This window comes from Scaptodrosophila lebanonensis, unplaced genomic scaffold, assembly GCF_003285725.1.
Source record: "Scaptodrosophila lebanonensis strain 11010-0011.00,11010-0021.00 unplaced genomic scaffold, SlebRS2 tig00000024-arrow-pilon, whole genome shotgun sequence".
Lineage (NCBI taxonomy): Eukaryota > Metazoa > Arthropoda > Insecta > Diptera > Drosophilidae > Scaptodrosophila > Scaptodrosophila lebanonensis.
The window spans coordinates 1,141,223-1,165,298 of record NW_022060538.1 but is presented as its reverse complement, the minus strand read 5'-3'; the positions used below and the strand labels follow the sequence as shown (position 1 = coordinate 1,165,298).

Here is a 24,076-nt window from a genome sequence, read left to right as displayed (position 1 = left end):
GGAGCAGTTGCGTGCTCGGTACTGTGGGGAGGCTGCCAGAGCTTTTTGTTGCAAAAAAATTTGTGGAAATTAAAATTAAACAAACATGCGGGGCTATTTTATAGTTTAAAAACGATCAAAACATAAAATTCAAGGTTAACGTTGCAATAATTAACTCGGCGAAATTGTTTTTGTTGCTAGCTACTGGCTACTGGCTGCTGGCTGCCGGCTGCCGGCTGGTGGCAACTGATTGGGATGAAGGGGGCACAAGCAACCAGTGGCCGTGTGCGTGGCTGTGCGTGTAAACAAGTGTCGGCGCGCCGATATGCCAAGCATATGGCAGTGGCAAAGGCGGTGGGGGTGATGGTGGCAACAGCATCGGCATCGGCAGGCGTTGGTCGCTCCGTCTTAAACCAATAGACCTAGACCCACGACATTCGCAGTCGCAATCGCAATGGCAGTTCCAGTTGCCTCGTTAGGCCAAATGGAACTAAGACCATTTTTTTTAATGCATTCTGCTGCCATTACCATTTTCAATTTATTTTTGCTTTTCTGAATATTTTTTTACTTAATATTGTCTGCGCATTTGCAAACCGCATTTTTGTCAAGGTTAATTGATTTATTTGCGTCTTTATTTGTGTTTGCTTCGATTGTTTGCTGACGCGAAGTTATCATAGTACTTCAGCTGCCGTAATGCTGATTTTAATTTAGATATTGCAGCCGTTCAAACTAAATTCATTTCAACCCACACAACATATTGTTGCATTTCAATGTGGAAAAGCAAATTAGCTGCATGCTGTCATTCTTTTTCTTTGCCCATATGTGTGGGGGACTTTACCGCCAACGACGACAGCTTGCTTATTGGCTTTGTTTTGCTTATGGCTCAGACCTTTTCCAGTGAATTACACGAATTTTTATGGCCATGTTTTCCAATTCTTCTGGCCATTTAATGGGATTTTTGTTTTCGTTTTGCTATGGCTTTTCATTTGATTTATGCACCAAAATGTGTTGCGATTTGTTGTTTGTCTGTGCGGGATGTTTAGCTGCAGAAAAAAATTGCCAAACCATTTCTAGTGAAATGCTCGAATGCAAATTTGGAAAATACATTTCCAAGTATATATATACATATATATACATACATAAATATTTTTTGTTTTTTTGCGCGGCGGATATGGATTAAATATACAAATTCGGATCAATGTTTGGGCTTGTTTAGTGTGGCAACAATCATGTGAGAGCATTGCCCAGATTTCTTTTTGGTAGTCACGCTTCTCGTTCGGTTTTGAGTGTATAAAAGCGCAAGGTCGGCCAAACATACACCTTCTAAGAGTATACAAGTATACGCACATGCTCATGGAATCGAAATGCATAAAGTCCACATATTTATTTATCATTCACAAATGCCAAATACTGCAAATAGCAAAATGCATATACGAGTAATGCTGGCATACCCAAAACTGCAAGGCTATAATTAAGCGTGAGCTCACACACACTTACATGCACTCACACATTCACAGGCGCCCGCTTCCCACCCCAAAATTGCCCGTGTAACTTGGAAATTGAACACCAAGAGGCCGAGTGCAGGCTGGCTTCTAAGTTGATTTATGGGATACCTAATGAACCGCAATCAAAATGAATTGCCGCTGCCACAAAATGTAGCTGTTAATTTGTTAATGTGCAGTTTGCTGGATGTGCGCATGCGCAGCTGCAAATTATGTATACGCGGCATTGTGTTGAGCAAAAATGCAAAGAGGCTGCGCCAAATATTTAACTTGTACTTATAATTAGATAGCACATAGCATAGCACAGCATAGCATAGTCTAGTGTATGCCTCGGACGCATGGCAATTAAGTCATTAAATACAAATTAAACAACATTTGCTGCCCCAAAGAGCCAGAGCCTCAACAAGTGCTGTAATTAAACGCATGTTGCGCATACGCCACGTATGCCGCGCAAATTAATTTTCGCTTCGAAAAACCGCTAATGTCTCGCACACGCACACACACTCATACTACATTTTGCTGCTTAATATTATTATTGTTGTTGTTCTTGTTGTGTTTTTTTTATTCGCTTTACACGCGCAACACACTTAACACCTCCAACTGGCCAGCTGGCAGACTTTATCGACTGGCCGGTCGGCCCGGCTGGCTCGTTGGCTCGGCCAATTAGGCGCACAAAGAATGCGCCTGGCATTTTACAACAATGCTGCCAAAATCTGGTATTCGCTCGGGGACTTAAAGTGAAGTTGTTGAAGGCCGCACAAGGCATGCACTGACAGACTGTGCGGCGTCGCTTCTTAGAGGCGCAGACAGACTGAGTGTCGGCAACAAAATGTAGCCATTGGCATAAATTATAGCACGGCAATATAAAGCAATAATCGACTGACACACAAATCGCTTGTTTGTTTCAACTAACAGCACTGGCGACGACGACGACGGCGACTTTGACGGTTACTTTGTCATTAATGTTAACGTCTACCAGCCACTTGCCCGTGTCCAAGAAGTGTGAACAGGTTTTGTTATAGTTTTTTTGGGAATTTTTTTTCTACGTCGACGCTGCTGGTCGGAGCTGTCTCATCGATTTGCTCAATTAGTCAGAGCGCAGCAGCCACTTGTTTTAAATAATAAATTAAATAAATTAAAAGAAGTGGAATTGAAGCAGCAACAGAAACGGCGCACAACGTCGTCGGCGACCACGCGGCGGCTACTTAACCAGGCGTTGTGATAAAAGAAGGCACGCACATAGTTTGCATATTTATAAAGTTGTTCAGAAACAAGTTAATAAGCGGACCACAACCGCACTGAAGAGCATTTGCATAAGTTAGCAAGAAGCGCAACAGGCGGTTTAATTAAAGATTAAAGACTTAAGCAGCCGAGGAACGCACGGCAGCCCTCTTCCATGCTTATATGCATGTATGTACATATGTATGTGTTGGGGAATCTTTCGAACACGAATTTGCAATGCAAATGCACGCATTTCACATTAGGCGAAATTTATGATAAGCCTCACGCCAAGGCATGCACAAACCCAAATCCAAACCGAAACATACTTACATACCTAGCAGGTGTTTATTTGTGGGACACACGCGTGTCTGGGCCAGTTATTTGTGATTCCGAAAGTGGAATACTGTTATACTCTACACAGTCGCGGTCGGATCGGGTCTTGCAGTAAGCCGATTAAATAAAAAAGCCGCTTTAAGCAAAAGTCTGAGGGACAATATGCAATTTGATGGTTTGTTTACAGCACTTTGATTTCCATCTTTTCGCTTAAGTATGCATGAGATAAGAATGAGATGAAATCACAACAAAATCTTCTCAGTTATTGCTATTTTTTAACATTTGCATATTTTGATAAATGCAAATCACTTTTTCAATTAAGCGATACACATGCTGGAAGATAAGAGACCTCCTTGTTAGATCAAGATTAAAAGGCATTCAAAAGTTATGAGTTAACTTTAATTTTTTTTATAGAACTGGTTTTCTTGAACTAGGTTCTTAACAACTATCTCAGCATTGAGCTAGCTCAAAATAATTTAGAAATACTTAGCGGTGTTTATGTTATTGGTATATAGCAAAGAAATCTGCTCGGGGCTTTCACAAAAAGTACCAATATCTCAACAGCAGTTTACTTAACTTTGCTACGAAACAGTTTACAACCTCCGCATCTGTTGTCTCTTTGGATTGTGCCGCAAGGCTTTGTTAAAATGTTTGGGCAATACATAAATATTTTTACTGCCTTCCGAGTTACGTCAACAATTTGCGTCTGGGTGGTCGATGGTTGAGCAAGACATCGAATTGCTCCAGCTTATCTCTATGAAATCGTAAAAACGCCCATAAATGCTGTGTAGGGCGCGGTTACCGAGGCACTAATGCCACTTTTATGGCCACATCATTTAATAACAATTTTCAATAAAAATTAATTTCAACTTACAAGTATGTTGCCGGCAATCGTTTCCAAAAAGGTGAATAACTATTGACAATTGATGGCCATAAAATAGCGAATGTTTACGTGCTCATAAAAAACTACTTATGTAAATTGCTCAAACATTTAGTTGCCGCAGTTACTGAACAACATTTAATGGCATGCAAACACACGGGCTTGAAACTTATGAGAGACATTACAGGGTATAAAAATACCTTTCTGTCCAAAACTACAACCATATATATGCCTGCAAGCTTGCATTATTAGAGGTCCATGGAACGATATGCTTTTTTCCCATAAGATTGATTCATTAAAAAATTTTTGTTACAATATTCTTACAACATTCTACATTTATTTGTGTCTCAGCTTACTGAAATAAGAGTGATGCTAAGAAATGTTTTGTATTTACCGCAGAAAAGACTATGCTATTCGCGTTTTGTTTTATTATTGTTACTTTTTTATATCAGCATGCGAATGCATAACAAATGGGATGGCGATCACAAAGTTCATCGAGCTGCCGTAAAATGCAAATGGACCATAGTTTAACTAATTCCCAATTTTGCTTGTGTGTATTCAAAATGTATTTATAGAGAAAGATGTTAAAAAAATACCACGTTTATATTAGCGCTCGTTCACGAATAAAGGTGGGTGAATGTTTGCAGTCAACTTAATGAAATATTAGTGAAGGAAATTTGGACTATTAATGAAGGAATCTTTATTTACAGATTAATTCAAAAATTGTTATTGTTGTATAAGAAATTCAGTTGAAAAATGATTGGATGCTATTCATTACCAAAAAGATATGAGCTTCCAACAATCTGTACAATAATAAAAAACATTGTAATTATTTTTAGATTATCTTTACCAACCTCAAAGTTTTTTTTTGAGATTATAAGAATATGCATACTATATATTTAAATAATATATAAAAAGCGTATGCATAATAAAGATTTGAAGGGGTCTCTTTGAAGTCTCAGCAAACAAAAAGAGATAGCAATTGCCTCCGAATATATTCGAAAAGAAAAATATTTGGAAAGGTTTTTAGTGTCTCATATACTCCTTGCTCTCTAATGAATAACATGTTTCAATTTGATCAGCTTTTTGATAGCTTTTTCAAGAATTTAACGTTCTGAGAAATGTGTGGCATAAACGCAGGAAAGAGGAAAGTAGAAGCTTATTATGCACATTCTGAATAAAGATTTGGCAAAACTGCACAACATAAATTTACAAATTAAAAGCATTTAAAATGTTTAGCGCTCTTTGGCTTTCTTGTTTTTTGGGTGTGTTGTTTTTGTTTTTTCTTGCTTTCTATGCGCGTAGAATTCGCCTTTGGCACACTTAACACCTTCACTCTCGGACTTAAATAATGTTATTTTAAACAAAAATTGTTGGTCAATTTGTTGTGCGAGGAAATGTTTTCAACAGATCGGCCCGGCTAGCGGCCAAAGGCCAGTGGCCGGCGGCAGCAAGTGCCAAAAGATAAGTTGAATAGCGCCCGAGGGCGCAAAATCGGCGCCGGTCAAGGTGGGCGTGCCTGCCAGCTGATCAATTATTTGATAGTGCCTTCGGACTACGAGTATAAGAGATTAAATCATCATGCAAATCAGCAAATAATAGCACAGGCTGGCAGGCAAAACTAATCGGTCGATCAGATGGACAGATAGACAGACGTAGAGACTAGTAGCTCAGGGGCATTGGGGTCGGCAGAATTCGCTGGCATTGAACGTGCATTTGTTGCCAGAGCTTTGCTTATCTGCCCCCGCCACTTGGCGCGTTCGCAGTTGTGAGTTGTGAGAGAATGCTGCAAATCTTTTGTGGCGCTTTCTGGCGACTTTCTGAGCTATCGGAGCGTTGGCGGGCGTCACGTGACAGCGATTAGGGCACGCGCATAGAAATCAACGGACCAGCAGAAACCAATCTGCAAGCTCGTTTAGTCACGCATCGATATGTTTGTTCAATATCGTATACATAGTCGTTATAACTTGACAAGACACATCTCCCTCCTCCAACGCCTTATACAACTACTGAGCTGTATCTATCTTTCTTTTTTGCAGCTCGTGCTGAAGAAGACTTGCGAATGGTGGTTCTACAAGAATAAATGCAGTAACATGTCCACGCACTGGAAACATAACGTCTGCCTCATACTGACCGTCCCAGCGCTGTGCCTTTTTGGCGCGCTTATCTTTTTCATTGGAAGTGGCTCTAGTGGCGGTTACAATTCAAAATACACAATCGCTCCACCAAAACTACCGCCTCTACATTTTATTGAATCTACTGAGCTTTTTATCAACGACACAAATGTTATCGATTGGGGCGATGATGATAATATGGGTGGCGAAATAACTCTTGAGGACATCGGTGATGACAATCACAGCGATCTTGTTACGCCCATCAAGATCGCTAATTCTAGTTTAAATGCGGATGATTTGCTATATGAATCGAAACGAAATAGCGACGGCAACAGTAGTCAGAAAGGTAAGTTACAGATTATCTATAAATAGATATATATGCAATGTATATAAATATGTACTATATATATATGCTGAAGAGACGCTTCACGATCAGAAAGGCATTACAGATTTAGTATAAATTTGTGAACCGCCTCAAAAATAGTTCGAAAATGCATCAAAGCTATCTCCTGCAAAATAATTTAGTTTCAATATTCAAAAGCAGTAATTAGAAGATAGTATGAGCATTTAAAGCTCCGAGCCTGTTTTCGATGCCGTTAAGTTAATTTTAATAATCGTTTGTAGTAGTAACAAGAAAGGTCGAGCGAGCTCAACCTTTAACAAGTAAAAAAGCTAAAGTCGGGTGTCCCGACTTTGAAAAACTCTGTACATATGTTTACAATAATTATAGAAAATAAGAAAAAATAAGAAAATTTAAAAAAATTTGATCGATTTTACCTTTCTCGGTATTCGAACTCACGTAAAGGGTATATAATTGCACATATACAAAGCAATTGCGTCTATGTGAGTGTATGTATGTTTATGTGCGTCTATTTGTGTCTATGTAAGCATTTTCGCAGTCAACTAAACAGCAACATCAACAACAGCCGTGGGCAGCGCTTGAGCAGCGCTGCAGCAGCAAATATATTTATGGCTATAACTTCTTGTTAAATCAATCTATCATAGTGAAACTTGACACACGGACACATAATAACCAACTGGGGGTATTTCCAAAATTCCAAGAATTACGGGAGTTAGAGAAAATCGCATTTGCGGGAGAGAGGGGGGGAGGGAGGGAAATTCCAAAATATACATTTTCTGCGTATTCACACAAGGCATCTGGGACTAAAATTTGGTGTTCCTAGGTCTTATAGTCTCCGAGATATAGGCGATTATACGAATGGAAATTCGGGAAAACTCCCATAGGGGGGAAGTGCGGGGGGGGGGGGGAATCAAAAAAATAAAACAAACTTGTATAGAATACACACATAACGCATCTTTGTGCAAAATTTGGTGTCTCTAGCTCTTATAGTCTCTGAGATCTAGGTGATCATACGGAGGGACGGACGGAAAGACAGACAGACAGGGCTAAATCGACTCGTCTTGTCACGCTGATCAAGAATATATATACTTTGTGGGGTCTGCCACGCCTCCTTCTGCCTGTTACATTTTTCAGCTCGCGCAAACCTAATATACTCTTGTACATTTCATGTACAGAGTATAAAAAGCCTGTACCACCCAACAACAACAAAAAATTAATTTACAATATTTAATTAAAGAAATTAATTAATTTAATGAATTATAAAATATGTAACACATGCATACACACATGTGTTTATGTACAATTTCAACAGCATACATTTACATCAGAATCATGTGTATGCGTGCTTGTATGCAGTAAAGAAAAAAATCAAAGCAGCAACAACAACAGCTGCCGGCAGAGCTGCGGGCAAAGCTTCGGCCGAGATTATATTTATGGCTATAACGAAAAAAAACTCCAACTCGTACTTTCTCGGTCTTAGATGAATCTGGATACCAAGTTTGGTTGTTCTAGCTGTTATACATTCTGAGAACCTTGCATTCATACGGACGGATATGGCTTGACTCGTCTTGTCATCCTGATCAATAAAATAAATACTTTTGGGTCTGCTGCGCCTCCTTCTGTATGTTACATACATTCCCACAAAACTAGTATACCCTTTCACTCTTTGTGTGTAACAATTTGCGCAGGAATGCAGCCAACCACGGGATATGGGACGTGGACTTTGTCCACGCGGTACCAAAACGGGCAAAATAATCACGGCCTAAGTGAGTCAGGGTTTTCATAAGCTCTGGCTGCCCCATCTACCTACCTACATTCACCCTTTGGGTACAAGATATAAAAACTGCATCTGATTGACAAAGCTCAAACAGTGTCGCACAGTAAAACTTAAAGGAAGAGGTAAACATACTTGTATTACATATACATATAGTACATATGTGTACTATATTAATCCATGCCTAAATATTTGTTCATAACTCGCCAGTTGAAGTTTTCCAAGTCCAGAATGAGTCACCTGCTTAACATAATATACATACATGATTTACTGATTATTTAAAGTGATATCCCCAGATTATTGGTTAGGTTTGAAACTAATAAAGCATGTTGACGTTTTCAGATTCAGCGTTCAGCAGGACGGGCACCTTTCGCAGCAAGTCTAGTCAAATTTGGGATCCACATCCGGAGTACATATTAAAGGTGTTTGGACGAGCGTTGCATTTGGTGCTGCATCAGGACACATCATTCATACCGACTGATACATTTCGCGTGATTCGCATATTAAACAATGATATCGAGGAGACCGATACTCAGGAACAGGGCCACTACTTGGGCTGTATTTACAAGGGTCATGTGGAAGGTGACCAGCACTCGGATGTCGCTGTATCGCTATGCGGTGGGATGGTAAGGCCAACTGGTGTCATATTCATTAACAGCTTTGAGGCCTTCAGGCACATTCAGTCACACACTCACACATTTGACATTTTTGCATAAAATTTACAATTTAAGTTGCAAAAAAATACATTATACGAAAAACACAAATTAGGCTTATCAATACGAATATGAATACTAATAAGGTGCCCCACTGCAGACTGGTTATATCAAAACGGGTTTCGGTACGCTGCTCATACAGCCTGTCAACCAAAGTAGCAGCAACGACGACGCCGTCGCCTCTGGCGGTGACAATCAGATCTTGCACAGAGTCTGGCGGCGCTCGCAGCGTAATGCCAGACACGCTGTCTCCGACTTCGAGCTGGACTTGGAGGCGTTGGAGCTGATGGCCACGAGGGCGACCTCGAAACGCACGCGCCGGAAGCGCCACAACACCGACAATCAGGTGTATACACTGGAGGTGTTGGTTGCCGTGGACAGAACCATGGCCGAGTTCCACAAAAACAAAAATTCCCTCTACTCCTACATTCTCATACTTTTTTCGATTGTATCGAACATATTTGCGGACGCTAGCATTGGCAACTCCATACACATCTCTCTGGTAAAGTTACTGGAGATTCGAGATCCGCGTCCGGGCAACTCCACCGCCGAACTACTAAAGCACTTTTGCTCGCATCTACCACAGTACGGCTATCACTATGACACGGCTATGCTAATTACACGGTAAGCGGACAAAGAAATATTCTCGAAGGCATTAATTATGTAGAATGTTTTCTAATGCCAAAAAGCCTTAAAAAAAATAATCTTAATACCTAACTAAAGAAAGAGGCAATCAAATCATTAACATAATTCATTCTCGATTGCAGCAAAAACATTTGCGGGGAGCATAATCCGGCGAAGTGCCATACACTAGGTCTGGCTGAGCTGGGAACGGTATGTAATCCTCGTTCCTGTTCTATAGTGCAGGACAATGGCCTATCCGCCGCCTTTACCATTGCCCACGAACTAGGACACATGTAAGATCAATTGTTGTCCCTTTTCCAATATACATATGTGCTTGCTACAAGTCACCTTCACTTGTAGATTGAATATGCCACACGATGATGATAAGCGTTGTATTCCACACAACCACCGAGACTCTATAAAGCACATTATGGCGCCCAGCATGGGCGAGCACATGCATCCCTGGTCATGGTCCAAGTGCTCACAGCACTATGTTTCTGAATTTTTAGAGTAAGCACGCAGCTCAACTCTAGCATTGGAAATGTTGTGAAAATATATATTGAACTCCCACACAGGAAATCAGACAAGTCCTGCTTGGAAGACACGCCCACCTCTTACATATCCAATGTTCCTACGCAACTTCCGGGTGAGATTTATTCACTAGATCATCAGTGCCAGTTGATACATGGCAGCCAATCCTATTTCTGCAACATTGATGTCGAGTGCACCCAACTGTGGTGCAAATCGAATCTACACTCCGGAGAGTCGTGCAGCACTGGCCATTTACCCTGGGCTGATGGCACGCCCTGCAATCATAATCGCCACTGGTGCCAGCGCGGCAATTGCGTGCCCCGCAACGGCAGCACTGTTGAATCTGTTAATGGTGGTTGGGGCCCTTGGTCGAGTTATACAGTCTGCAGCTTGACCTGTGGCGGTGGCGTGCAGGAGTCGAGGCGGGAGTGCAACAACCCTCTGCCTAAAAATGGTGGCAAATATTGCGTGGGTAGCCGCAAGAAGTACCGCTCTTGCAATACACAGAGCTGCCCGCCAGGCACCACGGATTTACGGGAAGAGCAGTGCTACAATATGAATGGTCGCAACTTTAATATTCCAGGCATAAGCCCATCTTCCAAGTGGATACCAAAATATGGATGTAAGTAGAGGATGCCGCAGATGATGAGTACATCATCTCAACTAAAATTATTTTCAGTGTCTGTGCAAGACAAGTGTAAACTATATTGCCGCATGGAAGACAATAGCGCCTATTTTCAACTGAGCGACAAAGTGCGAGATGGCACCACCTGCTCCATCGACAGTTTTGACAAGTGTGTCAATGGCATTTGCCGGCCGGCAGGTTGCGACAATGAACTCAACTCAATCGCAAAACTGGGTAAATATAGATCAAAGTGTTTTGAATGAATCAGCCCGCCAATAGGGGCCAATGACCAATGCCACAAAAATAAAACGAATAGCCCCTAAATATAATATACATACTCGTACATATGTATGCACATTTAAATGTTTTTCTTTTGGTATATCTCGCTTAACAGATAAATGCGGCGTCTGCGAGGGCCGCAACGACACGTGTGAAGAGCGCACCGGAAATTTCTACGTCTCCGATCTTTTCAAACAGGCAAAGCCCGCTTCACGCTGCTTCTATGTCACGACAATACCAAAAGGTATGTACACAACTAAAACTCCCTGCCGGTTGGCAACACTTACACAATTTATTCTGTTATGTTATGCCCAGCCATTTCTATAATAAATTTTTGGCTAATGAATTGATGAATGAATGCTAAATGTTTGTGCGTTTTCGGTTTAATGTGCAATTAAACAGTTTTATGACTCCAACGAATTTTGGCGCGGCACTAACATTCCAATTGAGTCATCGTCATCGCACCTGTTTTGGGCTACACCCGCCCAAAGATAGCCCGAAACAAAAAAAAAAAACGTAATACATTTACAACGGCCTATACATACGTATGTATTTATGAGGTCCATATACTCGCTGCTCTGGCAAATACATGCGCGTGCCTTGTTGCTAGTTTTGTTCTCCCAACTGGCCCGATAACGCGACGCTGACATCGCAAGGTGAATGCACTGACCGCCTCACGTCTGCCCACCAAAAACTGATTGGGAACGAAACCGATTGCCACAGACGTAACCACGGGCGCCACCAGCTAGCGCCATGCCTGGAATCGCGCACATCACATAAACAAGTCACGACTCGAATTATCTGAGGTCGCCATCGCCCATTAATTGGCAATTCTTATCTGTGCGGTGGCAGAGGGAGCGGTCGAGAAAAAAGCGAACGTTGTCATTGCACTTGCACTTCAATTTTAAAATTTTTGTTACACAAATTCTCGTATTTACAACCGAACTTTGCGAGACTTTCTGAATTTGCACAAACGGATTAAATTCTGTTTAAAGAAACAATTGTACGTCACGATCAGACCGAACAAGTTTCGGGCCGAACAAGTTACAATGACTTGGTGTTCGCAATGAACAGCTGAACTAATTTCTTGGATTTAGTTCCTTTAGTTCATCTAGTTATTTCGAACATAATGAATTGGCAGGTTTGTCGCTGATCACAATGTTCAACGACCACATAAAAGCATACCACACAACAATCCCTAGAATCAGATCCCAATTTTGTTGAAATAGTGAAATTTCTCTTATTATGTCACAATTTGTTCTCGATTCATTTCTATTAATTTTGTTTTAAATAAATCCCCAATAACCTTAAAAGAAATGTGTCCAGTTGAACCGATATATTTATTTGCAACTAGTATATAAAGTATCGATAACCCAGACCCATCGCAGTAGTCGCTACTTTCTAGTTGATTTTTTCTTTTTAAATTTATTTCCCTGCCCTGTTTGTGTCGAACAAACGTTTTGAACTATCTTAACTGATTTCAGGTGCATCAAATATTGTTATTACGCAGCCTGGTTATCCAGAGCACAACTACATAGCGCTAAGCGACGATAGACGTCATCCGTTACTGAACAGTGATAACTTGGTCATACCCTTTCGAAAAAAGGACCACTACGCCGGCCTAACATTCGAATACAATGGCTCCAACAGCACTATAGAGCGCATTAATACGACCTATTCAAGAAAACTAAAACGAGATCTAATAGTGGAGGTACCATTGTTGAAAAAAAAAAAACGTTTAAAGCTTTGCCTGAGTGCTTCGATATTACATTTGCAGATTATCTCGATTGACTTGAGTGCGGCCAAGAATAATGACACAATACTCATTACCTACACCTACACGTTGGATAAACCCAATTATGTGGAGCCTGAGGAGGAGATTTATCGCTGGGAAATGCAAACCTGGAGCAATTGCGATTCGCTCTGCGACGGCAGCAGATATCGAAGTCCGGCGTGTGTGAGTATCACTCAAGGTTTGAAGGTGGCACCGCAGTTCTGCGACGAATCTGCCAAGCCAGGCATGGAAACTGGCGCCTGCAACACCGAATGCAGTCTTAAGTAAGTTCCTAAACGGAAAGAGGGAAAATCAACTTCCTTAATCATCCCATTTCCCTAACAGTCTTAACATAAGCAAAACAAAGTGTTCGGCTGCATGTGGCCAACTGGGTAAGTGGGAAATGGCTTACAAATGCATGCAGACATTCAGGGGTATTCAACACACGAATATCGTTGATATGTCCTACTGTGATCTGAAGCCTGAGTTGATGGCACTAAAGGTGTTAAATGAGGAATGCGTCGGACCCTGCTGGGCCTACACAGATTGGTCCACGGTGAGTGGACAACGACTCCAATGACTAGGAATCCTCATATCTAATTTAAATTGGTTTATTCCTTAAGTGTACCAAAACCTGCGGCACAGGAACCCAAGTGCGAAAAACTAAAGGTTGCTATATAAAGAATACACCAACCAAGGATGAATTCTGCGATCAACGCGATTTGCAGCAAAATTTGCTGAGAACATGCAATATAGAGCCATGTTACTACATTGAAGGAACGGGGTTGCAACAGAATTTGCTCAGAACATGCAATAAGGAACCATGTTACTACATTGAAGGCCTGGTAAGCTCCCAAACCACACTAGAAATAAGTGCAGGGTAAGAACATAAAGAAGAACTCAAGTAAAACTTTTCTAAGCTACCACAGTTGCTTGTCCAAAAGCAGATCTCGAACTATTAACAAATTAATAATTAGCATGATGAGACGAATTATACCTGTAAGAATATTTAAAAGGAACAAGTCAATTATATTTCAAACAGCTGACATAGGAATGAACAGGGCTAAAAACTCATTGCACGAACAACTGTGCTTCAATGGATATCAGTATTATATTGGGATTGGGTAGTTTCTTAACGTAATCAATAAAGAAGCTTTAAATGGATCAGATTACTATATCGTATATACATAGAACTGATGAAGTTTGTTTCCTGGGACCTGGGTGCTGTTTTGTTTAGCTATATAACGAGATAGTGATATACATACATAGGTACATATCTTATTATCTTTTGCGTGTATTATTTTTAATGTTCCAATACTTGTGTATTTTTAAAGAAAAACCCTCGGTCTGTGAATTACTGGGTTGCCTCGGAATGGGGCAAATGTAATGATTGGTGTGAAAAAAGTAGAACTGTGACCTGCATGCACCCACAAGGACTTGGCTGTCCGCCTGAGAAGAAACCGCAGGAGGTACGCAAATGCTGTCAGATTAAATACATGAACGAGTGGACGCCGGTAAGTGTTAAGTCGCTGCGAATCCTTGAAAAAAGTACGTGTTTGCAATGCTCCGAATATTCCACAGTGCTCGGCTGTATGCGGCACGGGCGAGCGACGAAGGATGCAGTACTGTGCACGTGTCTATAAGTCTGAGGTGCGAGGAGCGCCCAAGATGCGGGTTAAAATCGATAATTCCTATTGCATAAGCAGGAATATAAAGAAGCCGACATTCAAGAAAATGAAAAAGTCATGCAAGATGACCTGCAAGTGGGCCATGTCGGAGTGGACTCAATGTGCGACAGACTGCTCGGAGGATTACCAGGTGCGTCACGTCGGCTGCGAAACCGGACATGGCATTCGCATTGATGAGAGATATTGTGATGCCACGCGGAGACCGTTGAAGCGTAGAATCTGCAGTAATTGCGTGCGCAGAAAGTCGAAGGTGGTGATGAAGGTGAGTAACAGCCACATACTAATTGTACCAGGACATGCCTAATGAAATTCATTTGAACTCTTTATCTCTTTAGTGCAATTGCAAGGGCATCGAACGACGTCGTATCTTCTGCTTCGACTCCATGGATCGACGCATTGTCTGTCCCCACAAAGAACGATCTACCGAGCACCAATGCTCGCCGCCATCCGGATGCAACAAGCCGCAGTCGTGCGCTGATGTGCAGCAAATACAACGGTCCTACAAGGATGGCGAATATATACTGTATGTGCGATCGCGTCCTGTACGCATCTATTGCCACAAAATGAATAGTCGGACACCTAAAGAGTATATAAATCTGAACCAGCTCGAGAACTACTCCATCTACTATGAGTATAGGTCCCATTATCCGGACAGCTGTCCGCCTGAGTCGCGCGCAAGTGAATTTCATGAGATACAGAATTCGGGACGCACGCATTTCGGGAAGCTTAGACTAAACATAACCGATCTGCGCGTCATCGAGAACGATTTTGAGTTTGCGACGACGTCTGGGGAACAGCGACAGGTCTATGGATCGGCCGGGGACTGCTATAATCGCAATATGGCTTGTCCGCAGGGCGCCTTTTCCATCAATTTGGAGCACACAGGATTTGTGATGCGTCCAGGTGCGACCTGGAAGCTTTTCGGCAACAGTGTGGTCATGCGACGTGATAACGGGGTAGGTGACGAGCTATATACATGAATAGTTGTCCATTGGATATCTAACCATTACTCTCAATATTCCTATAGTTTGAAACGGCCAAGGTGAAACGGCGCGCATTCTGTGGCGGCTATTGCGGACATTGCTCTATATCGCCCAGCTCTGGACTTTATCTGGATGTTTTATGATGAGCCGCCCGCTCCAGCTGCTGTGTGGTATGCTAAATTCGCGGGTGCTACTTTTTGCGTGGCGCTCTTATGCATTTAAAATTTAATTTGATGTCTTGCACTGCCTCACCAAACCCAAGCAAATGTACTTCCCTTGGAAGGTTTAACATTTACAAATTAAATAGTATTAAATATATATGTATGTATACATATACACAGATATTTATAGCGCACAAGTAATTAGGTATTTAACTACTTATTCGAGTATAGTACATTTGAAAATGCATAGCGTTTAAAATCAACTGATTTCGTGTATGGCGAGCATTATAGAAAGCATCGTTGGGTGACCAAAAAGAAAAAAAAAACAAGTATTTATTCACTAAATATTATTAAACTCGAACAAATTGATGTTAAAAATGCCAGGACATGTATCTGTATAGGGCATATAGGGCATGTATAGGGCATTCCTGATTGCAGTTTAAGACTCGATTTTGATTTTGAAACGGATTTTTCAATGGATTTTTTCTTCGTTTGTTCCAAGTTCATGGATATATAAATATTTAACTTGCAGTATTTAAATCGGTCACCAATATACGGCAAACTCAAATTAAAAACACAAGCTAAAAATCTTCTGCCTTAGTTTTGAGCTACTTCAAACAAAATCGAATGTTAAACAGCTATCAGATACGCTTATCAAGTCGGGCTTGAATAGAGTAGAGAAACAAAATCGATGAAAACGAATTGAATATTCAACTATATAACTGTATTCAATATATAACTGTAAATATAAATACACGTACATTTAAGCTTAGGGAATTATTAATTTGATATTTGTATTTGAAATACAACCTCTAGCAATTGGGTTTGAGCCAATGTCGTTACAAAGCTAGCCATAATATTTTTTAACCATCTTACATTTTTAAAACAAAAAAAAAACTTGAAACATCGGCAAGCCGTTGTTTGTATAAGCTTCTTCCAAATCAACTACAACCTCAACAACAGTAGGAAAAAAGATAGGCATTTGTTACACTTCTGCGGCACTTTATTTGTTGGGGAATGGGGTTTTATCTCGTACTGCCCAAGCAGCTCACAACCTCCGACCCATCGTTTAGGGTCAGGTATTCCCTGGGAAGCCGTTAAGTAGTTCATCGTTCAAGTTTAACGGCGAGCCAAAGTGAGAAGGCGATATAGTGGACTGTTTTTGGAAAACTATGCCGCTCCTCCAAGAAGTCCCTAAGTTGTTTGCCTAGGCAGAGAGTATTAGGCAAATAAACTTATTCAGCCGATGGATTTTTTCGAAATTTAGCCAAACGATGTCAGCGATTTGATGAAGTTTCTACATCGAAAAGTAATTGAACTAAGTGCAATGTTTTATACAATATTTGTACACACACTTTTTGCATAAGAATATACTATATATACTACATAAATACGTGTATGTGTCCAAGGGAAAACAGAATACTCATTAGTAATAGAATGGACATACAAAAACCAAAAATCCACCCCTACCTTTCTGATGTACTCGTATATTGTATTCACATACTGCCAAGCAAATCAGTCGGTCGGGCATCAAACCTAAACTACTTACCTTTTGGACTCAATGGTGATAAATACAAAGTAGACTTAATGTAATTTTATCAGCTTATCAAAATACATCATCGACCCCTTCAATTCTAAATCCAACAACAAAACTTTCCAATTTCTTATACCATATACAAATGACTTTTTGCCCCCTTGTTGTATTTCGATTATAATTATATACATACACACATAGCTCATTTCATTCTATTATCGTAATTGTATATTTATTAAAAATTTATGTATCTCGGTATTATTGCTTATGTAGATGCTAGCACTTTAAATAATCAATTATCTTGTAACAAATAAGTTCATGTTAAAAAACTATTTAATAAAATTAATCCAAATTCGAACAGATGATTTTATTTTCAATTTGTAATCAACTAGCAAGCACATTTTCAGATATATGACTGTATGGATGGAAACACTATGGAGAATTAAGCAATTTTTATTTGTAACTATTGGGGCCTAGCATAGCTCAACGAGCTAGCAAAATCCCACAATGTGAGTTCGTTCCTTGAGTTGGCACTCGGTTCGAATATCCCGAAACCATCTTGACAGATGCATGATTAAAAATTGTCAAAGTAAAAAAATTAAAGACTTAAAAAAATAAAAATTAACTATTGTAGTCTTGATACGAAGTGCGTCAAAAATGTTATTAAATAAAACCGGTAATACACCTGTTACCCTATTGGACAATATGAATATGAAGAAATATTTGAAAAAGTATTGAATTGATCTAACTTCTGTTCATTTCTGTTAATTAACTTATTTATCTATTTTAGTTATCGATTAGCGGTATTAATAATTGATTATCGTTATCGATTTGATTTAGCGAAATGTAAGTGTAACAAGTAAGGAGGCCTAACAGACTTTCTGTTATCGAAAACTTTGAGTGACCATAGGAAAACTTTTTTGTTTATAAAGACATCTTAAATGCCGCATGTTGCATTTATGAGCTTTTTATATTAGCCAGCGCGTTCTAAGTCTTTAGAAAAAATGAGCAATCTGAAGTAGACCTCACATTCATTATTATGGTGCACTATTTCGCCATTTTAAAATGGAACTGAGTTGGATTTGGTGAAGTTTTTCTGTTGTTCGTATCCATAAATTATTATTTTAATGCACTGTGCATCATTTAATCAAAATTTTAATTTTTAGGTTGATTTTTGATTTGATCTATTTGTTACGTAATTTAACATAATACTATACATATGTAATATGGAAAAATTTGTCTTTATTGAAAATGTTTATATGTATTTGTAATGGAAAATATATATTTGTGGCTTTCTTTCAATTCGCTGTCTAGGTTAAAAGCTCTCTCACGTAAAATATTTATTTTATTCACAAAGACGATTTTTACACAAATTATTATTAATTATTTCACTTATAATAAAAACCGCCAGTGACCGTGACAAAATGCTTGAGTTAGTTCTAATGAAGGATGTTTTTGCATCTTGTCACCAGTTCTGTTGTATCTTGTGGCTTTGATTCGAATGATAACGGTGCAGTGGATTTTTGTTGTTGTTGTTGCTGTTGCTGGTAAGTGTCTTGACTTATCACTGTGGGCGCCGATGTTGTTGAAAAGCGCGCTGCCAACGGTTTGTGTATTCGCTAGGGCAGTAGCTTTTGTTGATCTTTCGCGGCTCGGGAAAGATTTAAAAGCATTTGCGGTGAACAATGCCGGGACCGGACTCATCGTATTCCTGCTTCGAGATCCACATCTGCTGGAAGGTGGACAACGAGGCCAGGATGGAGCCACCGATCCACACCGAGTACTTTCTCTCGGGGGGAGCAATGATCTTGATCTTAATGGTCGATGGGGCCAGGGCAGTGATTTCCTTTTGCATGCGATCAGCAATACCTGAAATAGCCGCAGATTTTCATTTCATACTCTCCTGAAGTTTTAGAATTTGAACTATACCTGGGTACATGGTGGTACCGCCAGACAGCACAGAGTTGGCATACAGATCCTTACGGATGTCAACATCGCACTTCATAATCGAATTGTAGACAGTCTCATGGATGCCGCATGATTCCATACCCAAGAACGAGGGCTGGAAGAGAGCTTCGGGGCAGCGGAAGCGCTCATTGCCAATGGTGATGACCTGGCCATCGGGCAACTCATACGATTTCTCCAAGGAGGTGGAGGCAGCCGCTGTGGCCATTTCCTGCTCGAAGTCCAAAGCTACATAGCACAGCTTCTCCTTGATATCGCGCACGATTTCACGCTCGGCCGTGGTGGTGAAGGAGTAGCCGCGCTCAGTCAATATCTTCATCAGATAATCGGTCAAGTCGCGACCGGCCAAATCCAAACGCAGAATGGCGTGTGGCAGGGCAAAGCCTTCATAGATGGGCACGGTGTGCGAGACGCCATCGCCGGAGTCCAAGACAATACCAGTGGTACGACCGGAGGCGTATAGTGACAGCACAGCCTGAATGGCAACATACATGGCCGGCGAGTTGAAGGTCTCGAACATGATCTGGGTCATCTTCTCGCGATTAGCCTTAGGATTCAGTGGAGCTTCCGTCAATAGAACTGGATGTTCCTCGGGCGCCACACGCAACTCATTGTAGAAGGTATGATGCCAGATTTTCTCCATATCGTCCCAGTTAGTGATAATGCCATGCTCGATGGGATATTTCAGTGTCAGGATACCACGTTTGCTCTGAGCCTCATCACCAACGTACGAATCCTTCTGACCCATACCCACCATCACACCCTGGTGGCGTGGACGACCCACAATCGATGGGAACACAGCACGGGGGGCATCATCACCAGCAAAGCCGGCCTTGCACATGCCCGAACCGTTGTCGATAACTAATGCACCCGCATCATCGTCACACATCTTGGCAGTTTATCTGAAAGGGGTGCAGAGGGTCTTGTAGTAACAACCATTGGGGAGCTCCATACAGAGCTCCAATTGCTGCTCTGGCATAGTAAATACGGAATAAGAATGAGCTTCTATTCTAGCATTAATAGTTTTATACACAAATGTCTTTCTTTTTGAGGAAATAAAATTGAAACTTGACTTTCCTAATCCTGCGTCCTCTAAAAATAGCCAAATTTTTTCTTTTGTTTTTACTTTTAATTAATATTTCTCTTAAAATTCTTTCAATAACAACTGAGGCATTCTTTGTAATTCTACAAAGATGTGATAATGTTTGTTATAATTTTAAAAATTGTAATAATAATGCAGATTCTAGTTCTGTGTGCTAATATTATCTATAGACGTTTTTAGATCATTCAAAAAAGCAAACATATGTAATCGTATATACATATATCGAAACAAAATACTCTTTTCGTTCTTCTTTAAATTACAACCATTGAAGGCATTGAAGTCATTGAAGTTATTTTAAGACATTTTCAGATTGATCAGAAAAGCATTAAACTTAATATATATAATATACGTAACATTCATTGACGTTCTGAATCAATTGCAGCACACTTTTCATAATTATACTTATATACTTGTAACTACAAGTATAATTGAATTTCAATAAATTTCTAATAACAAATTTATCGATATATACGACCTGGATTTAACTGGATTCCAACAATCAAATTATGCAAGAGTCCATAATTTGAAAAAAAAAGATATATTTTTCATTTCTAACACTTCACTCTTGACTGTCATTTTCCAGAGAAATGCCGCAGTCCTTATTTTCCGCACACTTCGTATTAAGTTTTTTTTTTAATAAATGTTCCTTGTTGTGAGGCATACACATACAGCAACACACACCTTTTAGGCCAACGAAAGGATGTAAATAGAAAAATAAAAATCGCACGTTCGATTCTTGTTGGCGACTAAACTCAACAACAAATGGCACGCTCAGCACAACGGATGGCCTTTATATTAAAGGCTCTCGCGGGACGTTTTCAAATTAAGGTAACAGCTCAATTGGCGGCAGCATGAAGAGGCATATCACCCATACAGATGTCAGCGCCCAATTGCAGTTAGAGAGAGAGAAGCGATAGAGAGTATGGGACAATCAGCGTCAATCGATCCAAATAAGCCGTTTTCCCCATTTCGATATGTGAGGCTATGGGGAAATGATGTAGGCCCATTCGAAAGTTTAAAGCCCAAACTGGTCGAATTTAGGAGGTTGCACATTTTTAGAATTTATTGAAATTTCTAGACTTTTTGGGCACCAGTTTGCAAATTCTGAAAACAAACACCAATAGATAACTAAATAAAGTGGCAATTTATTAAATAAAAATTAAGTTAAAAAAGCCATTGTAAAAAATAGAAAAATGTTATTTTAATAAAAACAATTAAAATTAGTGGCACCTAATAGGCACTTAGTAAATAAATAAATTGATCACAGATTATGTGGATACAAATGACGATATTTGATTTAAGACATTTGCTTATCAAATGGTTATGATTTCAATTGTAAAATACGATTCTAAAAATGTTATTTTAATATAAAAATATTATATAGATTATAAAATATAGATTAGTACTACATTAAAGCATCAGACATCTACATATTTCATGTCATCGATTAAAATGCTTAAAACGCTCTTAAATCGATTGCATTGTATTATTGTGATTAAAGAAATGATTTTTTTAGTAAGAGCTATTGGTTTTTTCAGAAGGGCATGATTATGACGCAATATTTTTGTTTTGTAGTCACATCCAGTTAGTGATTATATATCCGTATCCCAAGTTATCATTATAGAAGTTATAGAAGTTATAGCCATATAACCATGCCCAATGCACACATACATACATATGTATAAGTACACAAACACGCATAGACACGATTCTGATGTAAATGTAAATGTATGTATGCATGTATGGAATATTTTATATTAAAATTTAGTTATTAATTAAATAAATTTCATTAAATTAATAAATTAATTTAATTAATTTAATTAATTAAATTTCTTTTTATGTGGGGTGGTACAGGGTATTTAAGAGTTGAGCCTGCTCGACTTTAGCATTCCTTTCTTGTTTTTCATACTTTGTTTTTGCGGGGTGGTACAGGGTATTTAAGAGTTAAGTCTCCTCGACTTAAGCATTCCTTTCTTTTTTTAATTACTTTTAAAACGAACATAATTAATTCGCTGTAATTTTCAAATGTCATTTTAAGCTTAAATGTTTTTTCCCATAAATATATATTTTTGGCTATACGGAAACCACATTAAGCTCAAAATTCTAAGGCAAGTGGGAGACGACAGCCAATCCTTGTCTTACTACAAGAAAAAGGTGGCGCTTATACTATACTACTGCGCCGTTCAACCGCAGATTAACAGAATTACTAGTTAAAGCTAGCTAGATCGGAGAGTTAGTGTCTGGCAGACACTACCTAAATCTAAAGACAATGTAATGATAGCTTAACATCTGAACCTAGAAATAATCGAATTTGGGGGCTAGCGGAACCATCATAGTAAGTTCATTAAGTGTAGGGTGCAGACAAAAAAATTTCCCGCACACAGTGACAAAATGCCTGTCATTGTTCGTAAACACAATGCACTTAGCTCGGAGAGGTATGAAATGCGCAGGCCAATAAAAATGCGAGCAATCTGCACGACTGATAATCAAATGTGCGTGACAGTAGCGTTGTTGTTGTTGCTTTTGTTACCCTCCCGATCCGTTGCCAATCGATTAGTGTGTGGCTAGGGGCTGCGTCTGCCCCGATTGCATTGCCAAAATTGTGGCTAAAGAGCGGCAACTGCGACCGCAGTGACGATGTTGACGGCAGAAAATAGAAACGAACCTTAGAAGGACTGGCAGAAACTCTTTTTCTGGTTTCGTTGGCAAGACAATTGCTGGGCGTTGCACATGCAGCAATGAGACGCGGAGAGGCGAGCCGAGTCGAGCCGAGAGGGGCACCAGACACGGCGCTATGCAGGCAGCCAGGCGACATTAGCAAAGCAGCACCGAAATAGATGCGGTGGCTACTAGAACGGCACCTATAAATCAACATCAAGGTTGATCTTCGCACGCTGCTTGAGGAAGCGCATGGTTATCAGCCTCCATCCTCTTAATCGTCGCCTGTGTCGTCGTTGTTGCCACGAAGTTGCGAAACTTGTCGCTCTGAGTCCATTTTTCATTGCAATTAACCGAAATCAGGCAAGCCGCAAACATTGTGCCCGCTCGCCAATTGCATTTGTTCAGCATTTTTTATTCAATGATTGCCAGTCGCCGCTCTCCTTAATACAATCATCAGTATAATTTATTTTTTTTAAATGTTTTCTATTTTTATTTGTTGCACTCTGTTTTTTATTTCAATTGATTTGAATTGTTCCATTTAAGACGATGTTCTTTAACTTTTGCCGCATTTCTAAATTTAACATTCGCCAAAAATAATTCTGATTTATTTTACTTAATTGCTTGCGAGTACACAGTTAGCCATTCTGTTGCCAATTGCTTAAGTTTTATGAGTGTGATATATTTTTTTGTTCGAATCACGTCAAAGGGCCTGAACTAAGTAGGATATGGTAAATAAATGGAATGCTATTCAAAACCCTATTCACTATTCGCCTCCAGAGTTCTCTGTCCTTCACAGGTTCCGTATAATTTCTTATGTTCATCGTTCTCTTCTGCCGCGTCAATCCGTCCTTTTCTCGGTTGTCCTCCTGCTCAACAATCCAATTCTTTGTGGCGCAGCATTCTTATATTCTGTGCTACTTTATAAGGTAAAGTTAATGGTTTTTTTTATGCACTTGAGATATTTGAACCACTTCCCACTTATAATGACATTATGACGCTTTTTTGACTTTATAGCCAAGCTTAAAAACAATCCTTCAAATATGAATGTCACGCTCTAGGAAGAGGCTTTTTAAATCTCTGATACCAGCTCCGATAATAGATAGATAAAACCTGAAAATTATATACTCTCTTTTTAAATTAGCTTTTCACTCACTCGAAACGACTTCTCTGGTAACGTAATCAAATTCCAAATTTCATACCGTTTCCTCATGTTTAATCTATTTCTGTTCATCGATGCTCAGACCCTTTATATAAGATTAACTAGATATAAGA

The 24,076-nt window shown here is 39.8% G+C and overlaps 2 protein-coding genes across 4 annotated transcripts in view; one reads left to right on the top strand and one right to left on the bottom strand.

The window, feature by feature from the left end:
• Positions 1 to 15,715, top strand: part of LOC115621067 (A disintegrin and metalloproteinase with thrombospondin motifs 9) — a 68,362-nt gene extending 52,647 nt beyond the window's left edge. For both annotated transcript variants that reach the window (XM_030514592.1, XM_030514593.1), the window contains exons 2-17: positions 5,955 to 6,375; positions 8,507 to 8,790; positions 8,978 to 9,501; positions 9,645 to 9,794; positions 9,862 to 10,011; positions 10,077 to 10,654; positions 10,712 to 10,891; positions 11,052 to 11,180; positions 12,421 to 12,647; positions 12,714 to 12,994; positions 13,056 to 13,266; positions 13,334 to 13,555; positions 14,045 to 14,224; positions 14,292 to 14,660; positions 14,734 to 15,354; positions 15,426 to 15,715. In XM_030514592.1, the coding sequence (XP_030370452.1) occupies positions 5,955 to 6,375; positions 8,507 to 8,790; positions 8,978 to 9,501; positions 9,645 to 9,794; positions 9,862 to 10,011; positions 10,077 to 10,654; positions 10,712 to 10,891; positions 11,052 to 11,180; positions 12,421 to 12,647; positions 12,714 to 12,994; positions 13,056 to 13,266; positions 13,334 to 13,555; positions 14,045 to 14,224; positions 14,292 to 14,660; positions 14,734 to 15,354; positions 15,426 to 15,524 (4,626 nt within the window). In that variant the 3' untranslated portion in view covers positions 15,525 to 15,715. The remainder of the gene's footprint in view (positions 1 to 5,954; positions 6,376 to 8,506; positions 8,791 to 8,977; positions 9,502 to 9,644; positions 9,795 to 9,861; positions 10,012 to 10,076; positions 10,655 to 10,711; positions 10,892 to 11,051; positions 11,181 to 12,420; positions 12,648 to 12,713; positions 12,995 to 13,055; positions 13,267 to 13,333; positions 13,556 to 14,044; positions 14,225 to 14,291; positions 14,661 to 14,733; positions 15,355 to 15,425) is intronic.
• A 2,653-nt stretch (positions 15,716 to 18,368) lies between these two features.
• Positions 18,369 to 20,893, bottom strand: LOC115621272 (actin, indirect flight muscle). 2 transcript variants are annotated; one of them, XM_030514872.1, is made up of 3 exons: positions 20,825 to 20,893; positions 19,006 to 19,943; positions 18,369 to 18,945 (listed from the first exon to the last, which is right to left on the bottom strand). In XM_030514872.1, exons 2-3 carry the CDS (start codon positions 19,928 to 19,930, stop codon positions 18,740 to 18,742), a joined length of 1,131 nt encoding a protein of 376 aa, XP_030370732.1. In that variant the 5' UTR covers positions 19,931 to 19,943; positions 20,825 to 20,893; the 3' UTR covers positions 18,369 to 18,739. The 2 variants fall into 2 exon arrangements, with proteins under 2 accessions (XP_030370732.1, XP_030370734.1); XM_030514874.1 differs by lacking the exon at positions 20,825 to 20,893 and having other exon boundaries at positions 19,006 to 19,986.
• Between the last annotated feature and the right edge of the window lie 3,183 nt (positions 20,894 to 24,076).

Bases quoted from the DNA above. Each gene is read 5' to 3' on its own strand.
- LOC115621272 (XM_030514872.1), bottom strand. From the start codon at position 19,930: ATGTGTGACGATGATGCGGGTGCATTAGTTATCGACAACGGTTCGGGC. The intron at 18,946-19,005 runs GTATAGTTCAAA...CGGCTATTTCAG, and splicing joins CGGTACCACCATGTACCCAG to GTATTGCTGATCGCATGCAA.